At 37.0% G+C, this 16,218-nt stretch overlaps 1 protein-coding gene across 2 annotated transcripts in view; it reads right to left on the bottom strand.

The window, feature by feature from the left end:
• Positions 1-1,877: 1,877 nt before the first annotated feature.
• The window catches only part of LOC106072973 (uncharacterized), a 57,631-nt gene continuing 43,290 nt past the window's right edge, over positions 1,878-16,218 (bottom strand). For both annotated transcript variants that reach the window (XM_056017058.1, XM_056017059.1), the window contains exons 21-26: positions 12,824-12,899; positions 12,255-12,352; positions 11,303-11,437; positions 10,037-10,135; positions 6,530-6,602; positions 1,878-2,256 (exon numbers count right to left, since the gene is read on the bottom strand). In XM_056017058.1, coding sequence (XP_055873033.1) covers positions 2,025-2,256; positions 6,530-6,602; positions 10,037-10,135; positions 11,303-11,437; positions 12,255-12,352; positions 12,824-12,899 — 713 coding nt within the window. In that variant the 3' untranslated portion in view covers positions 1,878-2,024. The remainder of the gene's footprint in view (positions 2,257-6,529; positions 6,603-10,036; positions 10,136-11,302; positions 11,438-12,254; positions 12,353-12,823; positions 12,900-16,218) is intronic.

Raw genomic sequence — 16,218 nt, 5'->3', positions numbered from 1 at the left:
TCTCATTCTGTTGTGTCCGGGCCTGAGTCGAAAGATTAGACGTTGACCTTGTCGGAATAGCTTATAATAGACATCATCTTTCTTGTGATCTGGGTTAGATCTTGTCCATTTCTCATTTATTTCATTTACTAATTAGTTTCTTCATTTCTTCTGGATAGAGTGCAATGTGTAATTGTGAGTTTGTTCTCCCACTTGTCATTGAGTCCGAAGATTTAGTAGGAGTGCAGTGCTTCACGTGGCTACGCAGTCCCAGCTACAGCCTACATATTTTGCCACACCCAGCACAGACATAACCATTATCTGTCTGAACTCGGTTTAGTTTCCCTTTCCGCTATTTCTCGGCTGCATATTTTCTTTGTACTAAATCTCCAGCTGTCTCGTTCGGAAGCCATCTGCTGCCAAGTGCTCTCTTCTACGTAAGTTAAAGAAAGCTCGCGCCTAAACTGGTATTTAAAGCGTTTTCAAGGGGGGGGGGGGCGACCGCCTTTCAGTTCACCAAAAAGCACTTCCTTTGGCATACGACCTTCCCTAAGACGGAGTATGTGGGCTGCCCAGTGTAAATCGAGTGACATATTCTTAGAACAAAATATTATTAACAAAGAGAAATGTTTAGTTCTTTTTACATTGTTTTCAGCTTTTATATATAATAATAATAATTATCATAATTGAACACATAATGGCAGGATGTTCAACCCTATCAGAATCTGCCTACCTAGGTCGCCATGACCAAGTTACAAAGTAAAATACACCAGCACTTGACTTTGACACATATTTTGATCAGTAAAGATACTTCTTATTACAAATACTCACTACAAAAGGTTCTCGAGTCTACTGACTGACAAATTGGTAGATTTTGAAGAATACTCCTCCTTATTACAAATACTCACTACAAAAGGTTCTCGAGTCGACTGACTGACAAAACGGTAGATTTTAATCGCCCTGATCTGCTTCTCATAGATAAAAAAAGAAAAAAAAAACCGCTACCATTATTGACCTCCCCCCGTAACACTATCACATAACTTAAAAAAAACTGAGCTGGAAAAACAACGAAAATATGGGAACCTAGCCTTGGAGATTTAGCGTTTATGTAGCTATCTAAAACAATATATATATATATATACCCCATTGTGATTGTTATATCAACCGAGGGGATAATAAAAACTGACCTCACAGACACCTTCAAGGCCCTTCACATTCCTAGGAATCTCTTCACCTGTTAGAGGGCGGTACTGCTGCAGACCTGCCACATCACCGTAAAATTCCTCAGTGGAAACTCATAAAGAGACTACGATGAATTTTGTTTCCCTTTAATGAAACTCGACCCGTGCAGCGCCAGAGAATGACTACTCGTTCCTTTTCTAACTGAATAATAATAATAATAATGAAATAAATAGAGTTTTAGACACCCGTTTTAAAACACCAATACTTTGTTTTAGACACCCGTTTTAAAACACCAATACTATATTACAGCCCATCGTTTTTAAACACCAATACTTTGTTGGAAATAAATTTCACTACATACTGAGCTGTTGTGTCAGTCATGGAGCTCGTAGGACAAAAGACCTTCGAGCTAGGCCCAATTAATAAGGGATAAAAACATATGCCATCATGGAAAAGGCGTCTTGAAGACAATATTAATCAGCTGAGGAGCCAGATGGATACAATTGGACAATATCTTGGAAACAACCATTCCGCGGACAACTGTATTGAATACTGATAATTAGGCTTGTCTTCGAGTCCGAAGATTATATTCGAAAACTATACCACATTATCACCATATATATACAGACAGAGAGAAAGAAAGAGAGAGAGAGAGAAAGAAAAAATAGAGACACTTTGTTCATATCTGCTTAGGTTATTATCAACCAACTCGACTATGTTAAACTGCTCTTTATTGCATTTCATACATTCATTACTCGCCATTAAAATTGGGCAAGACCTTTTTGTACATTCCATAATGTCTTTGCTAACAGTGAATCGAAACTAACATGCAAGTGGAAACCATTCTCTCGGTTACTATTAAGTTAGTTGACTTCTGAGCCAGTGGTGTCTGAAGTGTTTGCCCTCTTCTCCTTTTTCTTGCCGTCGAGCCCGGTAGCAAGAGAGCGCATGCTTGGCTTGGATTTGGTCGACTTCATGCTTTGCTTGGATCTTGAGGTGCCGAGGCTCTTTTTGCTTGCTGTCACACCCAGATTGGATGGAGACTCCACAATGAAGGCCAGCGGATCCTCTCGCCCAGCCTGGATGTGCTTGTATCTGAAATGAAACCGGTAGTTACGTGACAATGTCATTCCAATTTTTACATTTGGGGGTCTTGCAGCGTAAGGGGAAGGTAACCCTAGAGAAAAATCGAGTTTTAGGTCTAGGATATCGATTTTTAACTATTAACATAATTAAGTAGATTAATCATTTTTCATTTCATAACAATCATTTTTATTTCTTAAATCTGTTTCTAAAACATGTTTTTTTTATGTTTTTTAAGGGCTATGAGACAAAATCTTAATAAAATTTATACTTTAAACTCATTTTTCTCAAAATGTTAGTTTTTGCACATGTCATTATGCCTTACTAGGAATTTCTCCTAAACTACTAGATAGATTTTAATGAAATTTGAAACACTTCTTAAGGACGTCATTTACTTTACTCGTACAATGATTTTTTTTCAATATTTTATTTACTTTTTTTTTAAAAGTATTTTTAATTAATATTTATCCTGTTTTTTAGATCTAAAAAATACTAAAAAGTCAAAAATGTGTAAAAAATTTAAAATACTTAAATCTTTAATTTTGACGTTGTACCAATTTAGAGGATTCTTTTTTCTTATCTTTTAATTTAATTTCATGTATTTCTGATCAATAGTTTTTACAAAATTCAGAGTTTTAATTTGTATACAATGAACAATATGGCCGCCGTTACCATGGCAACCATCATTCCAAAAACTTTTTTTAGCATTATTTATTTTAGAATATCATTATATGTTACCATAACAAATTTCAAAGGCCTAGCTTTAAAAATAACAAAAGTAAGATTTTCAGGGATACCTCCCCGTAAGTCGCCCAGAACGGTCCTGTCCAGTAGAAAGGTGCTCAGGCTGTTTTAGCACAGTGCAGCCTCTGTCCCGTCGGTTCGATATTTGCACACTTTAGGCCAAATTTTAAATCACAGAGTACCCCGCAGCCAGAGGCGGACTTAGCAGTACGCAAGGCCCCGGGCGAGTTTCATATGTACATACCATAGCCGTAGACTACATATACCGTACCACATTACGCTAACGGGTAGTCCGCCTCTAATGACGTAGGTCTTATTATTGTAAAAAAAAAGTACGATTGGTTGTACTATTGGTTGTATGACAATATTTTCGTATTGTGTTGTAATTCTGTAGGCAGGGGCGGACTGGCTATATGGGCATTCGGGAAAATGCCCGGTGGTCCGGTACCTAAATGGGCCGGTAAAGCCACATAAAAGGCCTCACGAATGTCGCTATAGAACGTATTAAATTTTGAAAGGTTTTATAGCATTTTGTTGCAAAAGGGACCCTCTGAGCGTCGTGTTTAAAAAACAACTTTAACAGACTCTTACAGTATAATGCTACTTTTATCTTATCACATTTTCCGAAATAATGTAGGCTAATAGCCAACAGCCGTAGTAGGCTTCACCCTTGAAAGGGCCTCTACATAAGTTATCCATTACAAAGAAACATAACGCTTGTATCTCGTATAAAGATATAGAGTTCACTGTGTGCATGGGTTCAGTTATCAATACATTATCAAATTGATTTTTTAGGATAAGTAGAACTAGAATTGGATGCCCATTATATGATATTCAAGCTTGGGGCCGAATGGTATAGAAATGCCGGGGCCGATTTTTATAGCCAGTCCGCCCCTGTCTGTATGTAAGATTTTGTCCCTATTCCTCTAATATTGATTAAGTGACCTTTAATCAACATGCACAAACAAGATGGATGACTGCTGGTAGTGCGGTTTGCGCGCTGGACTATTCGATGGCCCGGGTTCAAACCCTGCCTGCTCCCATTCCCATGTCGCACTGACGGAGGTGTGGACTAGGAAATAAATTCTCTCCAAATGAGAATCCGAAACATGGAAAACATTTTACAAGAAAAAAAATTTCTGCTATCGGGGAATGTGACGGTTGCCCCACTCCCCATACCCTAAGGTCGCCTCTGCCCGCTGCGAAAAGAAAACGGAAACTACGTCACTTTAGTGTCGGCCGGCCCAGACTGGCCGGATTCCGTCCTAACATCTCCCGGAAACCTATTTCTCTTGACTTGTATGCATTAGTCCAGGGGAGGGAATTTAAGCCTCATAAGTCTCCCTAGTCATAGAGTTGAATAAGAAGATTGATGCCGTCAATATTGATTCCCAAAAGTGTTATGTCATGGGGCGTGGTGGCTGAGTGGTTCAGCGCTCGGATTCTGAACCGGGGGTCCAGGGTTCCAATCCTGGTGAAGACTTACATTTTGAATTTCGGGATCTTTGGGCACCTCTGAGTCCGCCCAGCTCTAATGGGTACCTGACAGTAGTTGGGGAAAAGTAAAGGCGGTTGGTCGTTGTGTTGGCCACATGACACCCTCGTTAACCGTAGGCCTCAGAACCAGATGACCTTTACATCATCTGTTCTACAAATAACAAAGTCTGAAAGGGAAACTTTGCCTCATCTTTTATATTATACTTTAACTTATTAGTTGCTTTAGGAATAAATAAATTACAGCTTTTATATAGCGCTACTTTCATGCTTATGTATAAATACCAGTATGATACAAGGTATAAATACAAGGCTGACAAACTCGCTAAATGTGGAAGAACAAACACACAATTCACACAAACACACAATTCACGCAAACACATCTATCCAGAAGAAATGAAGAAACTAATAGTAAATAAAATAAATGAGAAATGTACAAGCTCTCATCCAAATCACAAGAAAGATGATGCCTATTATAAGATATCCCGACAAGATCAACGTCTAATCTTTCGACTCAGGACCGGACACAACAGAATGAGACAATATATGTACCGGAAGCTCAAAATCGGAACCACTGAAATCAGCTCATGCGGAGTGTCACCAGAGAATGCTAAACATGTCCTTCATAACTGCAATCTTTACCAAGAGACCCAAACTAAACACTGGCTGCAATACACCCCAATAGAAAGAAAACAATATGGTGAGCCTCCCGATTTGGAAACCACTGCGCAGTTCATCTCATATATTGGTCAAGTCATATGAAGGCTCCAGCATAAAATTAGAACGTGGAAGAAGAAGAACATATAAATACAGGAAGGTTTTTAATTCATTGCTAGTCAATTGGGCCTCCAATTACCTAAAGCCGGCCCTGAGTATGGCGTTTTTTAATCTTTTTTAATGTGACATACATGTTTTCCACCTTGAGTCGAAGTTCATCTTGTACATCAGTAATGGGAAAAACTACGTGTGTGTAGTACGTCATTAAATGAAGTTATGACCAACTCAATGCTCTGAGGTGGCTAAGAGGTTAAGCACTTGGCTTCTGAACCTGGTGTCCTGGGTTCGAAACTCGGAGAAGACTGGGATTTTGAATTCCGGTATTTTTAGGGCGTCCCTGAATTTACCCAACTCTAATGGGTACCTGACTTTAGTTGGGTTAAAGTAAAAGCTGTTGGTCGTTGTGCTTGCCACATGACACCCTGCTCGTTAACCGTTGACCGAAGAAACAGATGATCTTAACATCATCTGCCATATAGATTGTAAGGTCTGAAAGGGGAAACTTTACTTTTATTTTCATCACAAGCTGTATTGACAGGACAAACATGTACAATTGAGTCTCAGAACTGGACACAACAGAATGAGATATCACATTCCTCGGAAGCTAAACATTGTGACAAGTGAATCTTGACCAAATACAAAAACAAAATTTAATAAAATACTCAGAAATAAACAAAGATAAAGGCACATTCCTCGTTCCTAATGCTAGGACAAATTTGTAGATATGCTCCTTCTTCCCTAGTGCTATTAGAGCATGGAATGGGTTGCCTGAGCTAGCCAGGAAAACCAGTGACTTGGCAGAGTTTAAGTTATTGGTTACCATGCATGACTAGATGCATGACGCTTAGGTCGTAATTATCTTCTTTTTTTGCAGTAATGTCTGTATTATATAAGATAAACAAAATAGAGTATCACCAGACAATGCCGACCAAGTCCTTCAAAGCGGCATGCTCTATCTAGCGCTTAGAACTAGACACAGGCCCCGAAACGGCCCTTTAGAAGAAAAACTATATTGAGTTCTGCCAGATCTAGACATCACCGCGCAGTTAAACTGTTTGACTTATCGTCTCAACCAGTTTACATAAGGACTAAAATGAAGAGGAAGCCCATTGAGTCTATTGTACCCATAAATCGGGAATCGAACCAAAGCCCTCTTAAGTAGCGATTCATTCCATTCGTTGCATATTTCTTATAACTGACCATTTATTTGATGTTTCCTTCAATCAAAGGAACACATACGCACACATACACGCACATACACTACTCTCACCTGAGAAATAAGAGAATCATTATGGGCGGAAACAGAAGCAGCAGAAGTGTCAGCCACATGACATTCGATCTTTCTAGAACAGGGCGAGGGGAAAAAAAAAGCACATTAGTAATATTGAGACATTCAGTTTGAGTGATTTCTAAATATATCCTCTTGTTGTGTCTGGGGTAACAAAATACATGGGGGCACCCATCGCACACCAATCTTACTGACCTCCCCTTCAAATGTCAGGTACAACAGCTATCGGGTTAATACGAAAGCTATTTACAACAAATTTCAGGTAAAATGTCAGGCATATCAAATGCTAATATTAAACAAATGAATAGCAGCCATCAGGGACCAAGTTTTTAAGAGAGAAAGTAGTGAATTAAAATGCTACGAAAATAAGGGAATTCAACGACCGAGGCTCGAACCAATGACTCTGGAAACGACACCACCGCCTAGAGATAACGCAATAAGCGAACTTAACCTCCAGAGGTTACATAAGGACAAAAATGAAGATCAAAAGCCCATTGAGTCAATTTAGAGGTTAAGGATGGCTGCCTGGTCGTGCGGTTTGCACGCCGGACTGTCGTTCGGACTTATTGATGGTCCTGGGTTCAAACATTGCCCGCTTCGATCCCCCGTCGTCCTGCGGGAGGTTTGGACTAGGAAGTAATAATCTTCAACTCTGAAGGAACATCCGAAATAAGTAAAACATATTTTACAAGATCGCTTAGTGCGTTATCTCTAGGCGGTGGTGTCGTTACCAGAGTCACTGGTTCGAGCCTCGGTCGGCGCAGTCCCTTATTTTCGTAGCATTTCAATTCACTACTTTCTCTCTTAAAAACTTGGTCCCTGGTGCTGCTTGCCATTCATTTATGTTTAATATATGTATGTATCACATTTGTTTAAGCACCTAGCTTCAACTCGATGTTTAATATCAAATGCTTAGCAACAATACAGTCAGATATAAATAATGTCAACTACAAAAAAAAAACACAACAAAAGGTAGATATAGCTATAGTCAGGTAAAACGAATGTCATGTATGAAAAATGTCAGGTATAATTAAATAACATGTACAACAAACGTCTGATAAGCATATGCCAAGTATGGCTAATGTCAAGTATAACTATATTAGGTATAATCAATATATGTCAGGTATGGCTAATGTCAAGTATAACTATATTAGGTATAATCAATATATGTCAGGTATGGCTAATGTCAAGTATAACTATATTAGGTATAATCAATATATGTCAGGTATGGCTAATGTCAAGTATAACTATATTAGGTATAATCAATATATGTCAGGTATGGCTAATGTCAAGTATAACTATATTAGGTATAATCAATATATGTCAGGTATGGCTAATGTCTAGTATAACTATATTAGGTATAATCAATATATGTCAGGTATGGCTAATGTCTAGTATAACTATATTAGGTATAATCAATATATGTCAGGTATGGCTAATGTCAAGTATAACTATATTAGGTATAATCAATATATGTCAGGTATGGCTAATGTCTAGTATAACTATATTAGGTATAATCAATATATGTCAGGTATGGCTAATGTCAAGTATAACTATATTAGGTATAATCAATATATGTCAGGTATGGCTAATGTCAAGTATAACTATATTAGGTATAATCAATATATGTCAGGTATGGCTAATGTCAAGTATAACTATATTAGGTATAATCAATATATGTCAGGTATGGCTAATGTCTAGTATAACTATATTAGGTATAATCAATATATGTCAGGTATGGCTAATGTCTAGTATAACTATATTAGGTATAATCAATATATGTCAGGTATGGCTAATGTCAAGTATAACTATATTAGGTATAATCAATATATGTCAGGTATGGCTAATGTCTAGTATAACTATATTAGGTATAATCAATATATGTCAGGTATGGCTAATGTCAAGTATAACTATATTAGGTATAATCAATATATGTCAGGTATGGCTAATGTCAAGTATAACTATATTAGGTATAACCAATATATGTCAGGTATGGCTAATGTCAAGTATAACTATATTAGGTATAATCAATATATGTCAGGTATGGCTAATGTCTAGTATAACTATATTAGGTATAATCAATATATGTCAGGTATGGCTAATGTCAAGTATAACTATATTAGGTATAATCAATATATGTCAGGTATGGCTAATGTCAAGTATAACTATATTAGGTATAATCAATATATGTCAGGTATGGCTAATGTCAAGTATAACTATATTAGGTATAATCAATATATGTCAGGTATGGCTAATGTCTAGTATAACTATATTAGCTATAATCAATATATGTCAGGTATGGCTAATGTCAAGTATAACTATATTAGGTATAACCAATATATGTCAGGTATGTCTAATGTCAAGTATACCTATATTAGGTATAATCAATATATGTCAGGTATGGCTAATGTCAAGTATAACTATATTAGGTATAATCAATACATGTCAGGTATGGCTAATGTCTAGTATAACTATATTAGGTATAACCAATATATGTCAGGTATGGCTAATGTCAAGTATAACTATATTAGGTATAATCAATATATGTCAGGTATGGCTAATGTCTAGTATAACTATATTAGGTATAATCAATATATGTCAGGTATGGCTAATGTCAAGTATAACTATATTAGGTATAATCAATATATGTCAGGTATGGCTAATGTCAAGTATAACTATATTAGGTATAATCAATATATGTCAGGTATGGCTAATGTCAAGTATAACTATATTAGGTATAATCAATATATGTCAGGTATGGCTAATGTCTAGTATAACTATATTAGCTATAATCAATATATGTCAGGTATGGCTAATGTCAAGTATAACTATATTAGGTATAACCAATATATGTCAGGTATGGCTAATGTCAAGTATAACTATATTAGGTATAATCAATATATGTCAGGTATGTCTAATGTCAAGTATACCTATATTAGGTATAATCAATATATGTCAGGTATGGCTAATGTCAAGTATAACTATATTAGGTATAATCAATACATGTCAGGTATGGCTAATGTCATGTATAACTATATTAGGTATAATCAATATATGTCAGGTATGGCTAATGTCAAGTATAACTATATTAGGTATAATCAATATATGTCAGGTATGGCTAATGTCAAGTATAACTATATTAGGTATAATCAATATATGTCAGGTATGGCTAATGTCAAATATAACTATATTAGGAATAATCAATATATGTCAGGTATGGCTAATGTCAAGTATAACTATATTAGGTATAATCAATATATGTCAGGTATGGCTAATGTCAAGTATAACTATATTAGGTATAATCAATATATGTCAGGTATGGCTAATGTCAAATATAACTATATTAGGTATAATCAATATATGTCAGGTATGGCTAATGTCAAATATAACTATATTAGGTATAACCTATGTCAGAATTACTATTTTTTTCCTGATTAAAAAAGCTAAATAATTATAATAACAATAACAACACTATTAGTAAAGTCTAACCGGGGCAGGATCCAGTAACTCTTTCCACGCAGTCTTCACCATTGCATTTGATGGAGCACTGGGACTGACACATGAACCCATATTTATCTGGACCGCACACTGGGAAAAGGTGACGACACAGGCAGTTATGAATAGACAAATATGTCAAACTAAAAATTCGCTTCATGAACAACTAGACAGAACCCCCCCCCCCCTCCACCCCGTCCCTCCCCCCCCCAAAAAAAAAACCACAATAATACTACTTGTATTATTATTATTATAGCTTTTATATAGCGCTACTTTCATGCTTATAGCATGCTCAGAGCGCTTTGGTCCAATCTCATTTGTGGACCAGTGTGGGGGGGAGGGGGGGTATCTAGGAGTTTGGTTTTCCGTGCTGCCTTTAGGCGCTCAGTAAACAGAGCTCTGCCCGAGTCGGGTGTCGAACCTCGATCCCGCTTCTAGGTAGCCAACCCAAGTTCAAGCGCACTTGGCCTCTCGGCCACGCTTCCCACAAACACAGAGGTGATAAAATCGGACTGATGCACTCCTTGGTCAAGGTTACATTCTTGTGTGCTTGAGAATCTCAGACGCTAACTGCAGAGCAGGACAGGGACATCCTTGCAATGGGATTGAGATGCTATAGTACAGGGGTTCTCAACCTGTGGGTCGCGACCACCTTGGGGGGGGGGGGGGGTGTCGATTGAAGATTTTCCAGGGGTCGCCTAAGACCATCGAAAATGTGGATTGTTATTGTCTACTCTTCTATTGCTGTATGTGTGGGGGGGGGGAGGGGGGTCGCGGCAGAGTGGGGGATTGTAAAAAGGGGTCGGCGAGCATAAAAGGTTGAGAACCGCTGCTCTAGTAGATTGCTAGGTAGCACCTACAAAGATCACATCACAAATGACAACATTCAAAACAGGATCACAATGGCCTGCTGAACACTGTTTAAAAAAAAAACAACAACGTATACTTTATGGCCAAATCACAATGTTCTCAGGGCTCAAAAAACCTTCCTGCAGGGAACAGAACGAGGAAAAAGAAGAACAGGCAGACAAAGAAAGCGATGGGAAGGCATCATCAAAGAATGGACGTCTGTCATTGAAAGAAATTCTATTCAAAACATAAGATACACTGATAACGTAAGACAGTCAACAGCTCCTGTGTGGAACCCTAAAGTTTTAACAGACAAAGAAATGGTTAAGGTAATTTACATAAAAATAATTCTATTGGTAGCAAACTATTTGAAAGTGCGGGAGTTAAATGGTAGGGACGGGACGACCTTACCGTCAGAGCAGGACATGTTGTTGTTTTGAAAGCCAGGTTTACATCGAGCGCAGTATCCGGTCAGTTTATTGCAGTCATCTTCACAATTACTGCAATCTCCCTGACAATCTTTCCGCCATTTACCAAGTGGACAAGCTGAAAGAAGCGTAACGCATTTGGTTATTTCGCTTAACACTGAAAGTGAGGATGGTAAGAACAAGCCTATAGAAATACTTTTTAAAATAAGGGTTTTCTAGAGGGAAGAACACCGAATTCTCCCTTTCCTAATAATTAATTACCAATAATTGATTGACTAATTAGTTAATTTTCAATCGTTTCATTTTTTTTTCTAAGTACAATAAGTAGGGTTAGGGCTCAAATTTGGTTCCAGGCAGACAGACAAACAGACAGACAGACAAGAGTGAGTTGATATAAGCTTTATAAAAAATAGGTCCAAATGTAAATTTAACAATGATAGGATTAATACTATAGCCCAGTGTTTCTGAGTATTTAGCGGAACATTTTGCTTATTTTTTTTAGAGAGATTAAGTAAGTAACGCCCAAATTAAGGCCTGCAGTTCGCTGGTCATATCCGGCTAGTTATATATAAAGTATAATGTAAGGTGTTTGTATGTCTCTACTGAAGAGAAGACTACAATGTCTCTACTGAAGAGAAGACTACAATGTCTCTACTGAAGAGAAGACTATACTGTCTCTACTGAACAGAAGACTACAATGTCTCTACTGAAGAGAAGACTACAATGTCTCTACTGAACAGAAGACTACAATATCTCTACTGAAGAGAAGACTACAATGTCTCTACTGAACAGAAGACTACAATGTCTCTACTGAACAGAAGACTACAATGTCTCTACTGAAGAGAAGACTACAATATAAACATATCGAGAAAAACAACAACAGAATCTTCTAAATACATTTTACTCTATCAGCAGATCAACATTGTTTCTCACACCTTGGGCGCATCTGTTTTTGCAATTGGCAGGCATGTCTTCTGTACGGAGCCCCTGACATAGTTCACTGATCTTCAGTTCCTTTTTATGATAACACTTCCTGGAACAGAGAAATTTGTTCCCTGATTTAAAGTATAAAGTGTCATAAGTTTGAATACAACTAAAAGTTTTACAGAGTGGTAAAGCTTACGTGATAAACAGAATGTCATGAAATGTAAAAAGCTTTTTTAATTCAGTGCAAGTTAAGAATATAGATCAGTGCAAGTAAAGAATATAGATCAGTGCAAGTAAAGAATATAGATCAGTGCAAGTAAAGAATAGAGATCAGTGCAAGTAAAGAATAGAAATCAGTGCAAGTAAAGAATATAGATCAGTGCAAGTAAAGAATATAGATCAGTGCAAATAAAGAATAGAGATCAGTGCAAGTAAAGAATAGAGATCAGTTCAAGTAAAGAATATAGATCAGTGCAAGAATAGAGATCACTGCATGGAAATGTAGTTTGAGGAAGTAAAAAAATAAGTTCAGTGAATTTAACAATATAGTTTAGTGCAAGTACATAGTTAGTCCTACCTAAACCTGAACATCTTATCGAGGTCACAAGGCTCCATGCATTTCCATTCAGTCCATTCATCCCAGTAGGCCTCGTCTGGAAGATGTGAATACATTGTGGTATAACTTAGATTTTTCTTTTGTCTTATCAACATGTATCTAAACTTACTGATCTTGCAATCTATGAGCCAGTTTAGATCTTGCAATCTATGAGCCAGTTTAGATCTTGCAATCTATGAGCCAGATTAGATCTTGCAATCTATGAGCCAGTTTAGATCTTGCAATCTATGAGCCAGATTAGATCTTGCAATCTATGAGGCAGAATAGATCTTGCAATCTATGAGGCAGATTAGATCTTGCAATCTATGAGCCAGTTTAGATCTTGCAATCTATGAGGCAGAATAGATCCTGCAATCTATGAGGCAGAACAGAGCTTGCAATCTATGAGGCAGAATAGATCTTGCAATCTATGAGGCAGAATAGATCTTGCAATCTATGAGGCAGATTAGATCTTGCAATCTATGAGGCAGAATAGATCTTGCAATCTATGAGCCAGATTAGATCTTGCAATCTATGAGCCAGAATAGATCTTGCAATCTATGAGGCAGAATAGATCTTGCAATCTATGAGCCAGAATAGATCTTGCAATCTATGAGGCAGAATAGATCTTGCAATCTATGAGGCAGAATAGATCTTGCAATCTATGAGGCAGAATAGATCTTGCAATCTATGAGCCAGTTTAGATCTTGCAATCTATGAGGCAGAATAGATCTTGCAATCTATGAGGCAGAATAGATCTTGCAATCTATGAGCCAGATTAGATCTTGCAATCTATGAGCCAGATTAGATCTTGCAATCTATGAGCCAGAATAGATCTTGCAATCTATGAGCCAGATTAGATCTTGCAATCTATGAGCCAGATTAGATCTTGCAATCTATGAGCCAGAATAGATCTTGCAATCTATGAGGCAGAATAGATCTTGCAATCTATGAGGCAGAATAGATCTTGCAATCTATGAGGCAGAATAGATCTTGCAATCTATGAGCCAGTTTAGATCTTGCAATCTATGAGGCAGAATAGATCTTGCAATCTATGAGCCAGATTAGATCTTGCAATCTATGAGCCAGATTAGATCTTGCAATCTATGAGCCAGAATAGATCTTGCAATCTATGAGCCAGATTAGATCTTGCAATCTATGAGCCAGATTAGATCTTGCAATCTATGAGGCAGAATAGATCTTGCAATCTATGAGGCAGAATAGATCTTGCAATCTATGAGGCAGAATAGATCTTGCAATCTATGAGGCAGAATAGATCTTGCAATCTATGAGGCAGAATAGATCTTGCAATCTATGAGGCAGAATAGATCTTGCAATCTATGAGGCAGAATAGATCTTGCAATCTATGAGGCAGAATAGATCTTGCAATCTATGAGCCAGTTTAGATCTTGCAATCTATGAGCCAGTTTAGATCTTGCAATCTATGAGGCAGAATAGATCTTGCAATCTATGAGGCAGAATAGATCTTGCAATCTATGAGGCAGAATAGATCTTGCAATCTATGAGCCAGATTAGATCTTGCAATCTATGAGGCAGAATAGATCTTGCAATCTATGAGGCAGAATAGATCTTGCAATCTATGAGGCAGAATAGATCTTGCAATCTATGAGGCAGAATAGATCTTGCAATCTATGAGCCAGATTAGATCTTGCAATCTATGAGCCAGATTAGATCTTGCAATCTATGAGCCAGTTTAGATCTTGCAATCTATGAGCCAGATTAGATCTTGCAATCTATGAGCCAGATTAGATCTTGCAATCTATGAGGCAGAATAGATCTTGCAATCTATGAGCCAGATTAGATCTTGCAATCTATGAGCCAGATTAGATCTTGCAATCTATGAGCCAGTTTAGATCTTGCAATCTATGAGCCAGATTAGATCTTGCAATCTATGAGCCAGATTAGATCTTGCAATCTATGAGCCAGTTTAGATTAAGGTCATCTGATTCCTTGGCCGACGGTATACGAGCAGGTCGTCATGTGGCCAGTATAACGACTAACAAACTTTACTTTCCCCAACTTGAGTCAAGTACCCACTACAGTTGAGTGGACTCAGGGAGGCCCTAACAATCTTCAAAGAGATTTGAACCCCACGACAACAGGTTCGGAAGCCAAGCGCTTAGCCACTCAGCCATCACGCCCCCTTTTAATTACAAAAATAACTGAAAAATACTGAAATAATTGTTTATTAAGCATCTTAAGACATCACTTATAGATTAAAATTTCAACAATATCAGCAAAATGTGTTTTCTCCAATGGATCTAAGCACACATTGGATTACACAGAGAGAAAGAAGAAACATTTGTAAATGGGCAAATATTATAGAATCAGTAAAATAAAGAATATAACTCTGTATATGGAATAGTTTCAGAAACCTTTCTGAAACAAACTTCAGGAAGAATGATGCTTATCGATTTATCATTTGGATAGCCTATTGTCACCGGGTTATTTTATATATTATGAATGTGGCTGTGGTTATCAATGTAGGCGTGGTGGTGACATTGGGTTCTTGTTACAAATCACAGAATAATGAAATGACGCTGTGTGTAGCAGACACAATAAGTTTAATATAACACCACATAGTGAATACACCATACAATTCGACCCAGGAATGGTCAGTATTAATCCAACAGTAATATACGAATATCACAACTTAGTACTTATTCTATAACCAACTACTTTAAACATCTAACTCTACTGCTTATATCTTAAGTGACTCAATACAAGTGCTTGCTACAAGATCTCTATGTGGACTGCTTGCCTTTAACTCTCTGGTTCACCTAAGGTCAAAAGTGTTCACCTTAGTGCAACATGGGTTGTGAATAAGATTCACAATATGGAATTAACATACACAATACAGAATTAGGGTTTCTACTCTATGGCACCAACTTTGAGGTGGTGACATTACCTATCACCCCCCTTTTGAAAAAAATTTTGAAGAAATTTTTTTCAGCTTGACGACATAATTATCCTAAGTAGGATCAATTGGAATTCTTGGGGTCTATGAAATGTACAATTGCAGAGTTCAAATAGAACTACAAACTTGCAATAAAATATATAATATGACAGTGTTACACAAAATATTTGCTGAATCAAAAAAAATTCATACAAGGGCAAAATTCTCTAATTCATCATATTCTTGTAAGGCAATTCAAATAATTCTCTGAGTCAAATACTTTACATCTCAAATAATTCTTTACATGTAGTTCTAATATATACATCAATGTTCAAAGGTTCAATATTTACAAGTCTTTTTCATAATAATATGTGCAAAGTGTGACAAAAATTTCAATGACAATCTCCTATGTCACAATGTGAAAAATTAATACAAGTTTTTATTCACAATATCTAATTAT

This window comes from Biomphalaria glabrata, chromosome 18, assembly GCF_947242115.1.
Source record: "Biomphalaria glabrata chromosome 18, xgBioGlab47.1, whole genome shotgun sequence".
In the NCBI taxonomy this organism is placed as follows: domain Eukaryota; kingdom Metazoa; phylum Mollusca; class Gastropoda; family Planorbidae; genus Biomphalaria; species Biomphalaria glabrata.
Note: the sequence above shows the minus strand (reverse complement) of the source record. Positions and strands in the feature narration are given on the sequence as shown.